General features: G+C 36.9%; 1 protein-coding gene across 4 annotated transcripts in view; it reads left to right on the plus strand.

The window, feature by feature from the left end:
• The first annotated feature begins 330 nt into the window (after positions 1–330).
• tnika (TRAF2 and NCK interacting kinase a) overlaps positions 331–20,549 on the plus strand; it is a 110,745-nt gene continuing 90,526 nt past the window's right edge. For all 4 annotated transcript variants that reach the window (XM_051138621.1, XM_051138634.1, XM_051138627.1 and 1 more), the window contains exons 1-2: positions 331–696; positions 17,088–17,153. In XM_051138621.1, coding sequence (XP_050994578.1) covers positions 640–696; positions 17,088–17,153 — 123 coding nt within the window. In that variant the 5' untranslated portion in view covers positions 331–639. The remainder of the gene's footprint in view (positions 697–17,087; positions 17,154–20,549) is intronic.

Genomic DNA, 20,549 nt, shown 5'->3' on the forward strand with positions numbered 1-20,549 from the left:
TTTGGTTCTCCGGCAAGCAGACATGTCAGGCAAACATGCTTAAAAATTCCTTTAAGAGTTCCTAAGAACCAATCTAGATAACCACCTACTAAAGAGTTTCATAACACAGAATGTTGAGCTATGATACTAGTGAATTCCTTTTAAATATAATAACTTAACATAAAGTTAAGTATGAGGAAAAACTCCGAGGCAAAAGAAATTAAACTAAAGGAATGTTTGCATGTTTTGTGTAACAGTATGTACTACATTGGAACCAAACAAATGGGCGGTACTAGTGACGCTAGCGCCGCCCCGTCTCTTAGCCACTCCCACACATCTGATTGATGCTACTCTCAAGACAAGCGGCATTGAGATTTCAGCCACAGTGTTAGACACCAAAAGATGTGTAGCTCCTGCTGAAAAACATGCTGTCTTCAGAACACACGATGTTTCTGTTTCCCCGGGTGAAATCCAACTGAGGTCTAGCAAAAGCATCGGTGGAATTCAGAGTTAAAAGACGGATTGTACAATAAGCAAGAGCGATCAGCGAACCGAGATTTGAACGCGCTGCCGTAGGAGATCAGCGGACGGCTGTCTGAGATCTATTCAACAACATTTCTTTGTTTCTCCGTGTAATTCCGGTTTTCTTTCGTCTTTAATATGGCGAGCGATTCTCCGGCTCGGAGTCTGGATGAAATAGACCTCTCCGCGTTAAGGGTAAGTTATGTGTCCTTTATTGTAGATGCTCACTGATGTCTTTTGGTGTTGCGGTTGCGCCGTTATGGCAGGTGCAACAATCACTACAATAGTAAAAATGGAGTGAAATGTAAAATAACGGCTGGATGAACGGCAACAAGACGTTTGGTTTCTGAAAGAACCGTTTTTCTTTCTTGCACAGTCGATTGAGGAGCTGTGGACGGTTGCGTTTTTTTATAACAAATAACTGTTTTTTTAAACTTTAGGCTATTATATACAAATCATTGCAGAAAATGTCAATGAACTCATCTGGTTGATAAAATAACACTGAGTATCCTGATATCGCTAGTCTAATAAAGGTATTTCTTTGGCTTTGTTTGTGTAGGCTATTGTACATGTTGTACTAGTATAATTCCTTGTAACAGGAATGCTTCTCTTATAACCATCCTGATGAATGAAAAGGATAAATCTTTGCTGGAAGTCTAGTTTAAAACGCCACGTTTTTAAATGAAATGTTTGCATACCGAAATATTACGTTTTTAAAAAACGTGGGCGGAAATTGATTGTGATTATAAAAAGTGCTGGAATATTACATGCCTCTCAAATATATAGATATTATGAACACAAACAGAGATTTTAATCATTATTTTCCAAACTTTTTCAGCGTAATTATGTTGTTGTTGTGTGGTGTTTTTTTTAAAAACAAATATCATATATTTAATATAAAGCCATGAACACATGGTGAGGTTTTGTAGGTTTTTGACTTGAGTAAAACATGCCTTTTCATAAAAAGGTCAAAATATTTGTCACATGACAACAAAATGGCTTCCTGCATGTTGGTTATGGCACACTGACTTTTTTTCTAATTTAAATAATATTTTTAAACCAAAATTCTTAATTGCTTATTTTTTTGGGAGTGTTAACAGCTTTAAATTAGTTTTTTCTTCATGAGTATTTAAACACCATTTGACTAAATACACAACAAAAATATCACATTTACACAAATGCTGGGTTAAAAACAAGAAAAATGCGATTGGGTTGTTTTGACCTTGCGGTTAGGTTAAATGTTTAACCCAAGCTCTGGGTAGTTTTGTTTAACTCAACTATTGCTTAGAAATTACTTATATATATATATATATATATATATATATATATATATATATATATATATATATATATATATATATATATATATATAAATTATTAATATTAATACATTTTCTTTTTAAACCTATTTTTAGTTCATTTTAAGCAAAAAAAAAAATAATAATAATAATAAAATAAAAATAATAATAATAAAAATAAAAATAATATATATGTGACCCTGGATCACAAAACCAGTCATAAGGGTCAATTTTTCGAAATTGGGGTTTATATAGCATCTGAAAGCTGAATAAATAAGCTTTCCATTAATGTATGGTTTGTTAGGATAGGACACTATTTGGACAAGATACAACTATTTGAAAACCTGCAAAAAATCAGAATATTGAGAAAATTGCCTTTAAAGTTGTCCAAATAAAGTTCTTAACAATGTATATTACTAATCAAAAATTAAGGTTTTCATATATTTACAGTAGGAATTTTACAAAATATCTTCATGGAACATGATCTTTACTTAATTTTCTAATGATTTTTGCCATAAAAGAAAACTCAGTAATTTTGACCCATACGATGTATTTTTGGCTATTGCTACAAATAAACCCCAGCGACTTAAGACTGGTTTTGTAGTCCAGGGTCACATATATTATTTTTTTTTTTTTTATTTTTTATTTTTGCTTAAAATGAACTCAAAATAGGTTTAAAATGAACATTTATTAATATTAATATGTTCAATAAATGAACATTGATTAACAAGTTAATAATATTTAAATAATAAACATTTTTAAAATTGCTTATAAATGTTCAACTTTTGATTATTGCTGATGCCTCTAGCAATTATGTGTCTGATTTTTAATTTACAACCTATTTTAGGTTTTAAGCCAGCCGTATAGAAATTTTTAAACAATAGTTGAGTTAAATAAACTACCTAGAAGGTTGGGTTAAACATTTAACTCGACCGCTGAGTCAAAACAACCCAGTCTCTGGGTTTGTAATTTTTTAGAGTGGATTTTTGATTCAGAAATTGAAACACATTCACAGCATTTTTATTGTATTTATAAAGAAAGTAATAGATCTGGACCCCAAAAAGAAAACAAAAAACAAAAAAATGAGCGGCACATCATTTATATCAGTTCTTGTGTTCCACTGTTCGTTCAATAGAAACAAAATTGAACTTGCTGCGCACTGCTGCTGGATCTATCCGTGTCCAACCGGGAAACAGTGTGCCATATGCATGGCTTGATAAACACTCAAATCCTTCTAATGCCACCAAATTACTCGCAGCATGTTTTCCAGTGACTTCTGAGTGGATAAACTGGGTTACTTCCTAACAAGGCTCCGTTTTTATGCGTCGCTCCTCGGATTATAAAAACTGTGTCAGTCTGTCTAATTAGTGCGAGCGCGTACGTGTGCCGTCCTGTAGCTCAACTGGTAGCGCATGACGTTGGCACGGCCTAGGTCATGGGTTAAAAGCTGCTAAATCCATACATTTAAGTGTGAAATTATCTACACTTTTCGTGACGAATGTGTGTGATAAGTATATTAGGCACAATATAACTAGATGGGCAGTTTAAGGATGCCCATATGGTGAGGCGCAGTTTCACAGCAGCCGTAAACCAATTACCCTGTGTGCTGTACGATCTAATGGGCTAAAGGGATGCACGTGAAGTGCTCTCCTTTCTCTGCTCGCGAGGCTAAGTAGCGCGTGGGATGGAAAGATTACTGCAGATAGCTCTTTGAGTGCTTTTGATTTGGCCATCCATTGTGTCTGGTACATTAGCTTCACCTTCCCTGCCTCCTCACACATGGATCTGCTTGCACGTACATGCTTTAACACTACAGATCACATGGCGCCCCAGATGTCGCTTATATTTTGAATGGGATTTGGTGTTAATCTGTTTCATACAAGCCATGCTCTCTGTCCTTCGCTGAAGCAAGGTAATATATAACTATGAGCTGTTCACACCATTCTATGGAAGAAGTGAGCTTTACAGGCCACTCACGTCACTTCCTTAATGTTGCTTTCAGGTGGCGTGTTGTATTAAAAACCTTATGAGTTGAAACATACACTGCTGACATGATCTTATTTTTGCTGCCTGTTCAGAACGCTCACTAAATATTTGTTTTTAAAATGTCATATGTGCACCTAAGAATGAATCTTTTGCTTTCATCTCACCGTTCATTTAAATCTAGTCTATTGAGTGTGCGCTCTCGCGCATGTTGTGTTTGAGCGAACGGAAATAGGTCACCCAGAAGCAGAGCGCTGACATGTGCAGTAGTGGGGAAACATTTCAGTGCAGCACATGCTCAGATGGGCCATTCATAAACTCTCTCTCTGGCACAGAAGCGAAGGTCTGTGTCCCACATACATGGGAGCCATGTTTGGCATCACCTGGTCAGCCTCACCTAGTCCTGAGGGACGACATCTGAAAATGAGCTTCTGTGCTCTGACCACAAACCTTGAAATGAGATCCATGCCCTTTCTGTTTGTTGTCTGGCCATTTTTAGCTTCAAACACAAGTAGCGAGGACCTTGGTTTGTCGAGGGGTCGCGTACCGCACAGCGGCCGTGTTATTAGGTTTGGTTTTGATGCAGGTCGTCAGAATGACCTTTGTTCACCCATATTAATGAGGTAGTGTTTTTCTCAATGCAGATGAGGTTTTTTTTACATGTGGGTTTGACAGGCATGCGGTTTAGATGTATAAAGGGGCCCTGTTCAGTCAGGTGTAGCAAGACTCAAGGTTAAGTTTGGTTAAAACAGGAAATGGGCCAGGGATGTGACGTAATTTATTTTTTAAATTCAGAATTACGCTTCTAATCCCATTTATACTGTAAATGTAAAGACTTGGTCATATGGTCATATAAGTCATGTGGTGAGATGTTAGTATGAAAGTTGTTTTTAAAGTTGAGTTAAGTCAGAATTGTGAGATGCAAAATAAGTGGGATCATACAAAATGCATGTTATTTTTTTTTTATTTAGTACTGACCTGAATAAGATATTTCACATAAAACGATTGAGGGACTCATATGCAACTATTACAGAAGGTACAAACGCTCACTGGTGCTGAAACTACTTGAATTTGAAGATCAGGGTAAATGTAACTTATTTTGTTTTCTGGAAAAAAATGTAAGTATCTTCTGTAGCTTCTGAAAGGCAATACTAAACGGGGGGGGAAAAAAAGATATTTGGGTAAAATAAAAAAAAAAAAATGACATCCTTTCTGACACATCAGTGAGCGTTTGAACCTTCTGTAACAGTTGCACGAGTTCCTCAGTTGTCTTCAGTGTGAAAAGATGGATTTCAAAATCACACAGTCATTGTTTGAAAAGGTTCAAATATACAAAAATGCTGAAAAACAGAATTTGTGGGACCTAAAGGATTTTTCTGAAGAACAGCGGGCAGTTTAACTATTCAGGACAAACATTTTGTATGCATTTTGTATGATCCCTCTTATTTTGGTAAAATAATTATCATTTTGCAGATTCTGCAAGGTGTATGAAAACTTTTGACTTCAACTGCATAAACATATCACTCTTTATAACTCACAATTTTGAGTTTATATCTTACAATTCTGAGAAAAAAGTCAGAATTGTGAGTTTATATCATGCAGTTCTGACTTTATAACTTGCAGTTGTGAGTTTTATTCAGCAAGTTTGCACCAGTGTTTTCAAAATTAATAAGAAATGTTTGTTGAGCACAATATCAGCATATTAGAAGGATCATGTGACACTGAAATGCTGAAAGTTCAGCTTTGCCATCAAAGAAATAAATTGCATTTTAAAATATTCTAATAGAAAACAGTTTTATGATATTGTAATAATATTTCACAATATTACGATTTTTACTTGATTTTCAAATAAATGAGATCTTACAAAAAAAATAAAATAAATAAATAATCTAAAAATATTACCATCTTACCATTTTCAAACTTTTGAATTGTCATGATTAAGATGTTGTATGGTACAAATATGTTTACCTTTTTACTTGTTGTTTACACCACAACATATTTTTAAAGTAATTAAATTGAAATTCACAACCAAATTAAAACAGCATGATGCAGTAAATGCATTTCTGAGCTAGATTTATTTTATTTTTTTCCCTTTTCTTTATATTGTGGACACTCTTATATGTCACAGACCCATTCATGATGAAATGGCATGAATGGAGCTCTGACGCTTGCTGAGTGTTTTTCATGGCTTGGAGTTAGGCCTTAAGATCCTGCTTTCATTCACACATCCTCTCAGTTTGAGTCTCTGTGTGCTTTCCTTTGATTCAGCAGCTCGGTAGGTTAAAGAAATAGTGCTGGGTCCGCCGCTGTGAGGGCCAGGTGGTGCGCCGTCTGCTTCCCTCTCACCTGACTTCCGTACGTTTTGCTCTTCATGTACAAAAGTGTAGGAGAGATGACGAGATCATACCTGCGCTCCTCAAAGAGCAAAGTGACAAGACACTGCAGGTGACAGTGTGGGGTCTGGTGTCCTCCCTGGGTGTGCATGTGTGCTGTTTTGTGCGCCTCTTGTTTTGTGGGGGAATTATAATATTAGTCACTTGCTGTCACACCCTGGCACTCCAGCTGCATTCCATTCAGTGCCATTCAGCCTGAGGATGTCTTGTATAACATTATTTTTGTACACATGCCGCACCAAGAAAAGAAAATGCGTAGTTGCTGATGATAGCCTGAACTGCCAGTTCTAGCAAAGCCACAACGAGACGTTTAAACTGAGGATTGCAGAGCGCCGTCTCACCCCTCGCCTGGGATGCTAGTGCTGGTGTGGTTGAAAGTGCTTGTGGGTTTTTGTGTTTGCAGTTAGCCCGTTCCCTGCAGCGTTAGCTGTCCTGAATCTTCCCTCCCATCCTCCATCTCTCCGTCATGCTGCCCTCCAGCAGACGTCCGCTGACCCATTTCCTGGCTTTATGCTGAAGTGCAAATGTGGACTTTTTAGTTTCATTTATTTAGATGTATGTCCTTTGAGTGTGTTTAATAAACTGACACATCTGTTTAAAATGGCCTGGAATTACAATCCGTCTCGGATGACCTGATCGACTGTTTACATCTGGTAGTCGCATACGTGTCAAACGCATCTCTTGTGGTTGATTTAATTCCTCTTTCTTTCTACATCATTCTGTTGAATTTTTTGAATTCTAATTTGAATTCTAAATGTATGGAAGCCCCTTTTCACCACTGAATAAAAAAAGAAGGTTAAAAAAAAGGTTGCAGCATTTATCTAACATTTCTGACTCTTTCTCACAATTGCGTAACAAACTTTCAATTCTGACTTTTTTCCTTAGAATTGTGTGATATAAACTTGAAATTCTGACTTGAATTCTGAATTGTGAGTTATAGTAAGAATTGTGAGATGTGATATAGACTCGCAATTTTTTTTTTTTTTTCCCTCAGAATTGAGAAACTCGCAATCCTATTTTTTTTTCCCTCAGGTTTGCGTGATATAAACTCGAAATTCTGACTTTTCCCTCAGATTTGTGTGATATAAACTCGAAATTCTGACTTTTTTCCTCAGAATTGTGATATAAACTTGCAGTTGCGAGTTATAAAGTCGGAATTGTGAGATATCTGATGTGAACTCGCAATTCTGACTTTTTTCTCCAGAATTGTGAGAGAAACTCACAATTGTGAGTTATAAAGTCTGAATTGTTAGATATAAACTCACAATTCTTTTTCCCCCTCAAAATTGGACTTAACTCGAAATTGCAAATTTACATCTCACAATTCTGAGAAAAAGTCAGACTTGCGAGTTTTCCATACAAATGTGATGTTTTGGTCTGAATAATCATTTATCTGGTTTTAATTTAGCTGTTCTTAAGTGAATTGGATATGCTTCATGTGATCTGTGTGCCACTCAATGTTGATGTCAGAAATGTTGAAGTACACTGGCTAAGTGGTCTTCTTGATCCGTCATTGCATGCTTCCTTACGTGGTTTAATATTGTAAGTCAGGGGTCACCAAACTTGTTCCTTGAGGGCCGGTGTCCTGCAGAATTTACCTCCAACTTTCCTCAACACACCTGCCTGGACCTTTCAAGAATACCTAGTAAGACCTTGATTAGCTTGTTCAGGTGTGTTTGATTAGGGTTGGAGCTAAACTCTGCAGGGACACCGGCCCTCCAGGACCTGGTGACCCCTGTTGTAAGTAAATGCTACCTGAGACTGGATTCAAAACCTGACAGGTTAGGCTTAGTTGTTTTTTTTGTACTCTTCTGGATAGATACTGCCTTCAAGTGCACCTGGTAAACACTTACCTCTGAGTTGAGCATTTGTTGTTACGATGTCTCATATTTAAGACTTAAAGTATAAACAACTCCACAAAAAATATAGAGAACAATAAACCCAAATAACTACCCAAATCTGAATTGAAAACAATGCACTGTATTAAACTAAATGTTTATTACATAAATCAAAGTATGAAAGTTAAATTATTAACTACACTTGTTGTCTATCAGCTGTTCCATACAAAACATGTTTAAAATTATTGAAATACAGCATTTAAAATGAAGTATTCACTACAGATATGCTTTCTGCTCACTGATCTCTATGCTTTAGATTATAAAATTAGATACTAAAAAAGATTAAAAACTTCTTATCTGTTATCATCTATAGCAGTGGTTTTCAAAGCACCCGCAGCACTACACATTTTCTGTGTCTCCCTCATCTATCACACCTGATTCAACTCATCAGCTAATTAGTAGAGACAGCAAGACCTGAAATGGGTGTGTCAGATATGAGAGACCTACAAAATGTGCGTCACAACTTGTGTGTCTTCGAAAATTCATAGTTTCCCACTCGTAAACACAACTTGGCTGTCATTCATGTGCTTTAACTTGTAATTATGACTCCAATTTCCAGCTCCACTCGACGGGCACAAGATTAGCAAGGCCATGTGGGTGGGAAAAATAATATTACCCAATTATATTTTAGCCTTACATATTTCCTTCCAATCAATGTATGTTAGATAGGTCCTACCCTACATTTATTTCCTACTGTCCTCACTCACTAATATATCACATTTTGAAATGTAAATGTTTGCAGAAACCACTAAGTTTTAAGTAGACTTTATAGTTGTGATCTTCTTTTTATGTGAATGGTAACTGAGACTGCCACTGTGAAGTGTAACCTCTTATGAGTCACTTTTGAATGAGAGTGTAACTGTCTCTGGAGTCTCTTAATGTGCTTTCATTAGCAAATTAGCAAACTTTTGTGAAGTGTTTTGCATTGATAATTTCATTCTTGGTTGCGTTAGAAAGAAATCCTTCAGCAGTGCTCTCAATTCACTAATGTAAGATTGTTGATCTAGTCTGTCGGCTCAAGGCAGCACTCCAGACTTCTTCTGCTTGTGTTCATTGGGATTGGCAGTATGGGATGTTAGCACAAATAGATGCCTGCTTCCCTTGATTGGGAACGAGCTTTGGCGGTCGAGATGGGATTTCGGAGCCAAAGGTTTATGTTATCGCTGTGGTATTGATCAGCGTTTCAGTGGACTTCGCCTTATCTGGGTGCCGTGTATCGATGTCGAAACCATCTTCTTCGTTGGCCTTTTATATGACTCATTGGCTTGTGAAGACGGAAAGATGGCTCGAACCTCCTACCCTTCTGCAAGCGCATTGTTTTACGGTGTGTCAGATGTTTGAGCGAAAACTGGTTGAGAAAGACCTGAGGGCAGGTTATGCATTCATCAGGTGCTCTACAAAGCAGTTATTAATTACTTGCATATTTGTGTGCAAACACACTTGTTTTCAAAACATCTTGTAACTTTCTGTGTGTTGACAGTTAGAGATTTATTACCTAGCTGAAGGAGAAAATAGTTGAAGTGTGAACACTAAGTACATAGTGGTAGAACCACAATATTATATAACAGTATTTGCATAATAGTATAGCTTTTAAAGAGTTAATAGACTTTCAGTGGAGGGACAGAAATGCCTCAGGTTTCATTAAAAATATCTTCATTTGTTTGTTTTTTGAAGATTGAACGGAGGTCTTACGGGTTTAGAACGACATGAGGGTGAATAATTAATGACAGAATTTTCTTTTTTGGGTGAACTAAACCCGTTTGCTCAATTTCAAATGAAAGGGTCAAATCACATGATGTTATTGATTTAAATATTGTATTAAATCCATTGGATTAAACTTTTTTTTTTTTTTTTTTTTTTCCTAGCATATTAGAGTTTTTTTGTTAGGTACAAGTTTTTACTTGTGTTGTTACTTCTTTGGTGCCCATCCTGCTCTATATGATAGCATATCACATACTTATAGCTGTTGAAATATATCTGCTGTGGTACTGTATCTGATACCATAACATGGTGATTATTACAGGCCTTTACACATAATATATTAAATAATATGGTCTGATGTGTCCATTTTGTTAAAAGTAGGTTTGAAAATGGACAGAAATGTGTCATGTTGTCTTTTATTTATTTTTATGAAAACAAGAGTATTCATATTTATTCTAAAATAGAAATGAATAAAAATGATGTGGCCTGATACTGTCATTATATATAGCACGTGTAAGTGTGTTGTGCTTACATTGTCTCAGCTTTTTCCTGCGGCATATGGATGTAGACGGATGATTTGTGTGTGTGTGTGTGTGTGTGTGTGTGTGTGTGGCAAAGGAAGTCAGGCGTTATGAAATGTTTGGAGCAAACAGCTTCTATTGTAATCTAGAGCCAGAGTCAAGCTGACTGATCATCCAGAAAATGAAGAGGAAAAGAGAGAGACTGTGGACACTCCAAACACCTGCTTTGAATGTTTTAAATCAGCTGCACCACTTCCCTACAAACTCCACTGATGTATGATGGCTTGAAGTAATAGTTCACACAACAATGCATAATTTACTAACCCTTATGTTGACTGACTTCGGTGGAATGAAGAAAAATGAGATATTCTGAAGACTGTATTGGTCACTCTTTTCTATCCAATTAGGACTGCTGCTTTCAAGCTGCAAAATATCCACCAAACGCCCTATATTCTGAATCTTAAAGAGATAGTTATCCAAAAATGATTTTTTTTTTAAATTAATTACTCATCAGCAGCACCATACGCATGAGTTGTGGTATTCTTGTGAGTATGCATTAAATATTGATAAGGACGAGAAGAAATTGTTCAGTAAAATTATTTTTTGTTTTCTTTGCACACAAGAAGTATTCTTGTAGCTTGTGGTACGGTTGAACCACTGATGTCACTTGGACTATTTTAACAATGTCCTTACTACCTTTCTGGGCCTTGAACATTGAAGTTCTGTTTCTGTCTGTGCAGGATCAGAAAACTTTTCACCAAAAATATCTTAATTTGTGTTCCCGAAGATGAAAGAAGGCCTTATGGGTTTGGAACGACATGAAAGTGAATAATTACTGAGAGAATGTTCATTTTTGGGTGAAATCTCACTTTAAGGCCCTGCTCACACTAATACGTTTTTGTTTTCTTTACGCAGAGCGAATATGGGCAGCTACGCCTTTGTTTTCAAAAGTCTCCGTTTTGGTCAGTTTATACTGAAACGCAACCCCGGAATTTTTAAACTAAAATGGGCTCTGCAGTGTTTTTGAAAGCCTCCGTTTTCGAGGGTCGAAAATGCCGGAGTAGTGTAAACAACAGGCGTAACCGTAGCAAAAGTTATGCATTTTAAATGGAAATGCACTAGTGTAAATGCAGCCTATGAAACCATACAATGGGCCATTTTGAGACACTTTTTTTTTTTTTTTTAATTTAATGCAGAGGTTATATTAAAGCAATAAGCCCCAAGAAGCCATGGTTTATAGTGAATTTATAATAGCTAAGGAGGGTTGTCAGGCATGACATGAAGTGGAGTGCCTAAAATCCCCTTAGCTGTTATAAATTTACCGTAAACCATGGCTTCATGGGGCTTATTGCTTTTATAAAACGGTTATTCCATATATGTAGCAAGGTTTCATCAAATAAAACAGAGCAAACAGAGTGTAATAATATAAATAAAAACTGTATTCTTCCACCAAACAATGTAGTTTCTTCAGAAACCAATGCGGTTGCAACAAAGTGGTTGCCAAGCAACACACAGAAGTAAACAAAGGTGTTTGTAGAGTAATTTACAACAACTTAGAACGGAATCAGAATCAGGGATCGGAACTGTCCATTTTATAAAAAACTATTTAACGCTGCGTGCTGTGTGGGTGTTTTTAATACAGCAGTGACAGCATCTTTTTCTTTTCTGACCATCATTTGCAATTTCTCTGTAGTGTTTTTTTTTTTTTTTTTTTTTTTTTTTTCTCTGTTATTCACAGAAATGTTGTTGTTAAATTTGTCTTTTGTTATTGGATCACATGGGAACACAAAAAAATAGTAAAAAATAAAAATAATAAATTAGTTTAACTAACTGTGACAACTTCCACTTCTTAGAAACCCAGAAATGCGAAAATGGTCCATAGCTTTGTCAGAGAAACAGACTGAAATTATTCATATTATTCAATGAAAACCTGTGAGCACATCATTGAATCAGTGAGTCAACTTAGAAACTGAGTTAGTTATGTTGTGAACTGAGGTATTCTTAAAAACATGTGAATGAAAAAGAATGATTCATTGATTTAAACGTCACTAATTGCTCATTAAAAACTAGAATATATTTTTAACAATTAACAGGTTTTGGAACAACACGTGAGCGAGCAAATGACGGCATCTTTAATTTTTAAGGCAGCTATCCCGTTAATAGTGTTGTGGCAGCTGTTCACCTTATAAAAGTTGCAGAAGCGGCAGTTATGAAGGGGAAAAGTAAGTACATTTGCATAGGCTAATATTTAACCGTAGCAGTTGCTGCTGGTTTTCCTTGAGTTGCATCAACTGCGTATGTTAGCTTCTGTTGTGCCTCTGCCTCTATAAATAAACACCTTTCAGGCTGTCTCTCCCTTCCACTCAGCCTAGTGCTGCCATGTTAGTTTTTCTGTCAGGCGGGTCAGCCTGATGGTGGGAACCGTAACACGGTATTCTGCTCATGTTTGCTTGAACAACAGAAACCTGAGTGATGTGCAAGGTTGTTAACTCCTCTCTGTCCATCACGCTCTCACTGACAGTTTGCACGCTGACCCTCATTTTCAAATGAACCAAGACAGGAAGGTATGCAGGCAGAATGTGCATCATTCCTCCCTGAGAAGCGAGAAGAAGTAAAGAGTGAAACACATTTCCATAGACACAGTGACTGACATGTCTGCTGATGCAGCTGGAGAAAAGGGCCGTCCTGCCAGTCTTGTCAGACAAAGCACAAACCCAGCATGAGATGACTGGGGTGAAGGAGAGGGGGAAAACAGCCATGAGACCTGTGTGAAGAGAAGAACGGCTGAATAAGGGAAACAGTCAAGACACCAGCTGTAGAATGAAACCATAAAAGACAATAGACTCAGAAGAAATGTTTTTTTAATATGTATGTATGTATACCAGAAACCCCATATATATTTAAGATGACTCATGCTAAACAAAGCTGTCTTTATTTGATCAAATATATATTAAATCCAGTAATATTGTGAAATATTAATTTTGTGATGGGAAAAACTGAATTCAGCGTCCATTACTCCAGTGTTTAGTGTTCCTTCAGAAATCCTTTTAATATGCTGATTTGATCCTCCAGAAACATTTCTTGTAGTTATTATTAAAAACGGCTATTTAATATTGTTGGATTTTTTTGTTTTTTTTTGTTTTAATTTTTATATTTTTTCCGGATTTTTAGATGATTATCCAAATGATTAGAAAGGCAAATATAACACACATACATATATATATATAATTTATTTATTTTTATATATTTATTTTATTTTATTTATTTTTATATATTTTACATTCCGATATCTTTGCTTGATTTTTAAATTACATTTGATGTAATCTTTTGCAAATCTCAAAATTAATATCCTTTTTAATGCTATACATAAAAATGTCTGAAATGTAATCACTTAAACATTCCAAAAAATTCATTAGCATTTAAAACTGAATTTAGTTTACAGTGGATTACTGAGTTTCGACTTTAAAGGTTAAATCTTCAGTCATGGCAACTTGTCAACTAGATTAAGTCGTCAAGTGGGGTTTTGAGAGCTCAAAGTGTGTTAGCGCTCACCCCTGCTTGGTTCTACTCCTCCATAGCGGTCAGTGTCAGGTGATCACAGCTGACTTTCCCCGTGCCTTTGATGGTATGTTTCGATTTAGGATTAAGATCTGCTTAAAAGCTTCTGCTACATATGACCCCATGAACCCACTGGACAGACAGACATCTTTCAGAATCGACAGTGAAGGTTGTTGAAGCAATTTCAACCAAGCTCTAAGCGTTGAGACCACCTTTGCGTGAAATAGAGTTTGGGAACGGCCATAAACCCGATTGTTTTCCTCTAACGTTATGGGAACAGCCACTCAGAAAAGTCACTCAGAACTGACAGTTTGTACCCTAAGGGTAAAAACTTAAACAGTCATTATTCTACATAGATGAATAGTCCTTTTAATTCTATTAATTTTTTGGAATAGAATTAGTCATCAATAAACAGATGAGTTTTGTCTCATGCCTGACAGGGAAAAAAAATCAACTGAAAACAAGTGAGCTCTTGTTGAATAATATTGGCAGCACAACAGAGAGGAACAGGGTCAACAGGTTGACTGGAATACCTTCGTGTAGACATCAGACATCATGTTTTATAGACTTTATAGACTGTGGTTTTGCAGAATTGCTTTCTTTGTGTACCGTTCCTAATAAACAGAAGTTGCGTGTTTATTGTTGTGGTTTTAGGTGTTGGCAAAACAGAAAATGCAGACTGGTAACTTGCTGATTGTTGGAGATTTGAGTTCTCTGTGCATTATGCAGTATCTGTCCCCTCTTTTTCTCACATCTCGTACTGTAGACTGTTATCTTGACACTGGTTTCCCAGTGGCCTTACAGCCTCGGCTAACAGCCGAGCCACATTTCCGATCAATTCAACATTTGGTTTCACAAGTAGTGTTGTGTGGACTGTCTACGGCTGGCAGCTTGTGAACAACACTGCAGCTTGCATTTTTTATTTATTTATTTATTTTTTTTTGCCAGTCAGCATAAGGACAAGATATTAGTCATCCCTAGAGAGCCAAACCATGTATTTGTCCTCCGCTATTTAGGTGATGCATTATGTGAAATATAAGCTACATTACAATTCACAAGGTGAATGAAAATTACCCCATGATTTACTCGCCCTCAAACCATTCTAGGTGTATATGGCATTCTTATTTCAGACGAATACAGTTGGAGTTATATTAAAAAATGTCCTAGCTCTTTCAAGCTTTATAATGGCAGTGAGTGGGGGTTGAGATTTTGAAGCCCAAAAAATGCATCCATCCATCATAAAAAGCACTCCACAAAGCTCCAGGGAGTTAATAAAGGCTTTGAGAAGTGAATAAATGTGTTTGTGTCAGAAAAATATCCATGTTTAAAACTTTATAAATCATAATCTCTAGCTTCCGCTAACTGTCGTATGGGCGTACACGAGTTGCGTTAAAGCAGATACTTTAAATATGGATGTTTTTCTCACACAAATGGCTTGATTCACTTTAGAAGGCCTTTATTAACCACACTGTAAAAAATAAAAAACACAATTTGTTGAGTCAGCTTAAAATAATTAGTTACCCTGCTGCCTTAAAATTAAGTTCAGTCAACTAAAATAAGTTTATTCAACTTGAAATGTTAAGTTGTACTAAGTAACAACTTAAATATTTGTGTTTGCTAAACTTAACAGATGGGTAAGTAACCCAGCTGCCTTAAAATTTTAAGTTGATTCAACTCAAATATCTAAGCTGTCACTTGAATTTAACATTTCAAGTTGAATAAACTTTTTTTGAATTGACTGAACTTAAAATTTTAAGGCAGCCAGGTTACAAATTATTTTAGGTTGACTCAACAAATTGTTTTTTTTACAGTGCACCTTGAGCTATATGGAGTACTTTTATGATGGATGGGGACACTTTTCGAGCTTCAAAATCTCGATCACCATTATAAAGCCAGGACATATATTTTTTTTTAATTTAACATTTTGTATTCATCTGAAAGTCATAGGGTGAGTAAATTATGTCCTGCAAGTATATTATGTAATTATTTACATTATAGAGCATCATTCTTGAATGCCTAAATTGTTGCAATATTTAAGATTATAAATTTAGCAAATAACATTATCCCCTTGTATATGTCTTCTGAACTGTTAAGTAACCAAAAACAGTTTAGTATGACCAAACTTGGTTTAGTACAAAAGTGTTACACAATCACTGTTGGGTAAATTTCCTTGTCTTGGTAATTTGATGTTCGTTCTGAAAATATACAACCCCTATGATTTGAACTCCCACTTAAGATTGCTGAATAATGTCCTGTGAAGTACACTTAGCGGGGCGCTATTGGGCAATAACGTTGAATGTTGGGTTTACCCTTTGCAGCTTAACTATATTGCACAAGAGCAGTGCATGTGCAGTCATGGAAATGAGTCACATTTGTGTGGAACTCCACTTATGTATGCTAATGTGATGGTTGATTGCTGTCTGAGTTCAGAATCTCACCGTCTGTTAGTAGTTCTTAGTGGAGTGCGAACAACAGTAAACATGCACACATAAGCACAATACTGGTTTTGTCCTTTGAGCAATGTCATCTTGAAAGATATCACTCCCTTTTCACCGTTTTATCGCAACGGTTTTCTGTCGGACAGAGATTGGTGATTGTGAGCAGGCTTTTGATGTTTAAGGTCACAAACTCAACCAGGTGGTGTTTGGGTGAAGCCAGATTAAATGACACACGAAATGGCCTGTCCTTTCTCACTGCATCGACTCTTTTTATTTAGAGTTTCTTTGTTTAGGTGTTAGATGGAGTGTTGGATTTAAATCTCACACTTGGTTGGGTGCTGGCCATGAGAGATGGTACACAGCAACAGTTGTGTGATGGAGGACACCAGGGGTTTTTGTGTTTGTGTGAGCCGAGAAGCAATTAGCTTGCTGCTGGAAACACTGTGCTGTTTATTAAAGCCAACATGGAATCACAGTTTCTTTCCTTGATGCATGTTCCTGCTGTTATTGTGAAGGATTCATCGGTGCATGTTATTCCAAAAAAATGTCATCCAGCCCTTATTTTTAAACTCCGTCTCTGCAGCCTCTTTTTATAGAAAGTCCAAGTGCCAAGATACACCACTTTATGCAAGTAAAATGAGTTTGAGAAAATCAGAGAGACGGAAAACATCAGAAACATCACAGATATTTAAATTATAGGCTTGCTACTTCAATGTTATTGTTTTTCTCTGTGTGTCTGTACTTTTGCTGACCATGAACTTAACTTTTTTTTTTTTTTTTTTTTTTTTTTTTTTAGGACCCTGCAGGAATATTTGAGCTGGTGGAGTTGGTCGGCAATGGCACGTATGGTCAGGTGTACAAGGTGAGAAACTTTCATTGTATTCTTTTGTAAATGACATTTCCATGACATTTTTCTCCAAAGCGGCTTTTTAAGCTATGAAAACCAAAAGCAAAAGGACTTGTTGTGATGTTATGTTTGTCTAAATGTCTGTTCAGGGTTAAAGGGGCATTTTCAACCCAAACTTTTTTTTTTTTTCTTTCCAAACCAGTGTGCAACCTAGGCTCATTGGAAATGCATGCCTCTATATACATTACAAAAAGCTTACCTATACAGTGGCATGCAAAAGTTTGGGAACCACTTGTAGAATCTGTGAAAATGTGAATAATTATAACAAAATAAGAGAAATCATACAAAATGCATGCTATTGTTTTGCTATTGTTGCATGCTATTGATTTACTATTGTCCTGAGTAAGATATTTTACATAAAAGATTTTTAACATATAGTCCAAAAGGCAAAAAAATAGCTGAAATTATTAAAATACTGTGTGTGGTTACCTGGATGACTTACAACTTCTTTTTTTTTTTTTGTTTGTTTGTTTTGTGATGGTTGTGACTCCCTTGTTTGTTCTGAACAGTTAAACGCAGCTATTAAAAAAATGTTCAAACATTCACTGATGCGTCAGAAGGAAGCACGATGCATTAAGAGCCGGGGGGGAAAAACTTTTGAACAGAATGACGATGTCCAAATTTTTCTTAATTTGTTAAAATCTTTTTTTTTTTTTCATTTAGTACTGCCCTTTAAAAGCAACACAAGATACTTGCATGTTTCCCAGAAGACAAATTAAGTACAATTTACCTTGATCTTCAAATTTCAAAAGTTTTCACCCCCTGGCTCTTAATGCTCTTAAAAAGTCATAAGGACTACTGTTATGATACTATTGTGCTTTTTTCCTTTTTTTTTTTTTGTAATGGCAGGGCGGTCCCAAGCACGTAGATAGGATTAGTTTGAATTAGAGAATACAGGTCCCCAAATCAGCCCCCGTGTACGACTCTGCTTGACAGACATGGTCACCATTGACTTCCATTAAAAGGAAAAGAGCAGCATTAACATTCTACTGAACATCTCCTTTTTATGTTCTACGAAAGAAACCAAGTTCTACAGGGTGAGGTGTTTTTTTTTATTTTTTATTTTTTGGGTGAGCTCTCCCTGTAAACCTGAACTATGCTGGGCATCTTCTGATTAGAGTATTAAACTGTTCAGTCAGATAAGGTCCTTGCACAGCCCACCAGAACAGCATGTGTCCACAAAGCTGCGCCCTGCTGCGGAACCAGGACATATGCTTGGGAGGAGTAGACAGGAACGCAAGAAGGGTGGTCGTGAGATAGAGCGGGAAGCGGTGGAGGGAGAGAGATGAGAGCTGGCTCTGTGCCGGAGTTAGCAAATAGAGCCTAAAAGAAGTTCTTTAGTGGGTGGAATGTGATAAGAGAGTGTCTGATGTACATGCGTCTCTTTTTGCCTTGAAGCTGCAGACACAGACACACACGTTTCAGATTTGTGAAGCGAGACGATCTGTGCTCAGACGGGGAGGTGAATCTCTTCCGCACGGCTTCTTTCTGGTCTCTTAGTGGGATTCTGCTCCGTCATTCCAGTTTGCCCTTCACGTCTCAGACATACAGAGTTGGTCTGAGTGCACCGGTACTGTATATGTGGAGGAAGTCGGGGTTGGTGTACTTTAAGCACACCTCTAAGCGCACTTCAGCTGCCCCAACGTTCTATGGTAACAATTCCTGGATGATTTACATGAAGTTACATTTATAGCCGATGAGATGAAATCAAGCGCGGCGGTTGACGACATTAATATCCTTTACTTTGAATCCTGTGGATTATTTGATCCTGGCTATTCAACTGCGACAGACGATGCCCAGTGGAAGTGAAGGTCATTCGTTTATGTTTATGGAAGTAACTGCAAAATGTTATCAGCCCATCTAGTCAGCATTCAGAAGTAAGAATGGCATGATGGTTTGGGGCCCGTGTGAGAGGGCCTGTTTATGGAACCAACGCTTACGCAGCTGATTCAGTTTGCATTAGTGTAGAGTTGCTCTTGATCAGGGGTGTCCAATTCTGCTTCTGGATGGCTGACATCCTGCAGAGTTAAGCTCCAGCATACCTGCCTGTAAGTTTCTAGTAATCCTAAAAAACTTTTTTAGCATGTTCAGGTCTGTTTGAAGGGTTAGTTCACCTCAAAATCAAATTCTGTCATTCATTACTCACTCTCATGATGTTCCAAACCTGTATGACCTTTGTTTGTCTTCAGAACACAAATTAAGATGTTTTTGATGAAATTTGAGAACTTTCTGTCTCTGCATAGATGGCAACGCAACTACCACGTTCAAGGCCCAAAAAGTTAGTAAGGACATTGTTAAAATAGTCCATGTGACACAGAAGAGAAGAAATTGTTGAATAAGGTCGTCGTTTTTTTTCTTTGCGTGCAAAATGTTTATTATGAAATATTATACTATTTGAAATATTTTCGTAGCTTCATAACATTAAAGATAAACCACTGATGTCACATAAACAATTTTAACAATGTCCTTACTACCTTTTTTGGCCTTGAACGTGGTAGTTGTGTTGCTGTCTGTACAGAGTCAGAAAGCTTTAGGATTTCATAAAAAAAATCTTAATTTGTGTTTTAAAGATGAACGAAGGCCTTACGGATTTGAAACGACATGAGTATTTAATGACAGAATTTTATTTTTTGGGTGAACTATCCCTTTAATTATGACTAGAGCTGTACTCTGTAAGATGGTGGCCCTCCAGGAGCAGATTTGGGCACCCCTGAGTAAACAAAAGAACCTGAAAGTGAGTACCAGGTTATTTGTTGAAAAGGTGACTTTGTACAACAGTGATATCCAACTAGGTTCCTAGAGGGCTACCATCCTCCAGAGTTTAGCTCTGACCCTAATCAAACTCAGTAGAGTTGGAACTGATGTCTTAGGAGGTTATTCCCTCATACCAAAAAAATCTTAAAGGTTAATGTACTGTATCCTGTTTCTGGAGGGCTGCCATTCTGCACAATTTAGCCGCAACTGCAAGCAAACACACCTGAACCCGTTAATCAAGGTGTTCAGGATTACTTGAATCAGGTGTGCTGGAGCTAAAGTTTACAGGAAGGTTGGATAACCCTGCTTCTGACACTTAATTTTAGTTGTTAAATGCTAGCAGAATTCTTCGGTTTGGCCTCAGGGCCTTTGAAATTGTCTGTGGAAGCCTGTGGGCTCCAAAAACTTGGTGCTAACTTACGTCGTCCCATTGTTTTGAGATTATATGCTTTGTAAGAAATGGTCATTTCAGCTGTCCCAGCAGACGGTCGATCTAGTGAGACACTTCAGACCACCAGTGAGCACCTTTCCTCATCTCATTCATAATGGAGCAGCAGCTCATCCAGTTCCTGGAAAGACAGGTCTGCAGACGGACCC

Source organism: Labeo rohita, chromosome 2 (assembly GCF_022985175.1).
Source record: "Labeo rohita strain BAU-BD-2019 chromosome 2, IGBB_LRoh.1.0, whole genome shotgun sequence".
Taxonomy (NCBI): domain Eukaryota; kingdom Metazoa; phylum Chordata; class Actinopteri; order Cypriniformes; family Cyprinidae; genus Labeo; species Labeo rohita.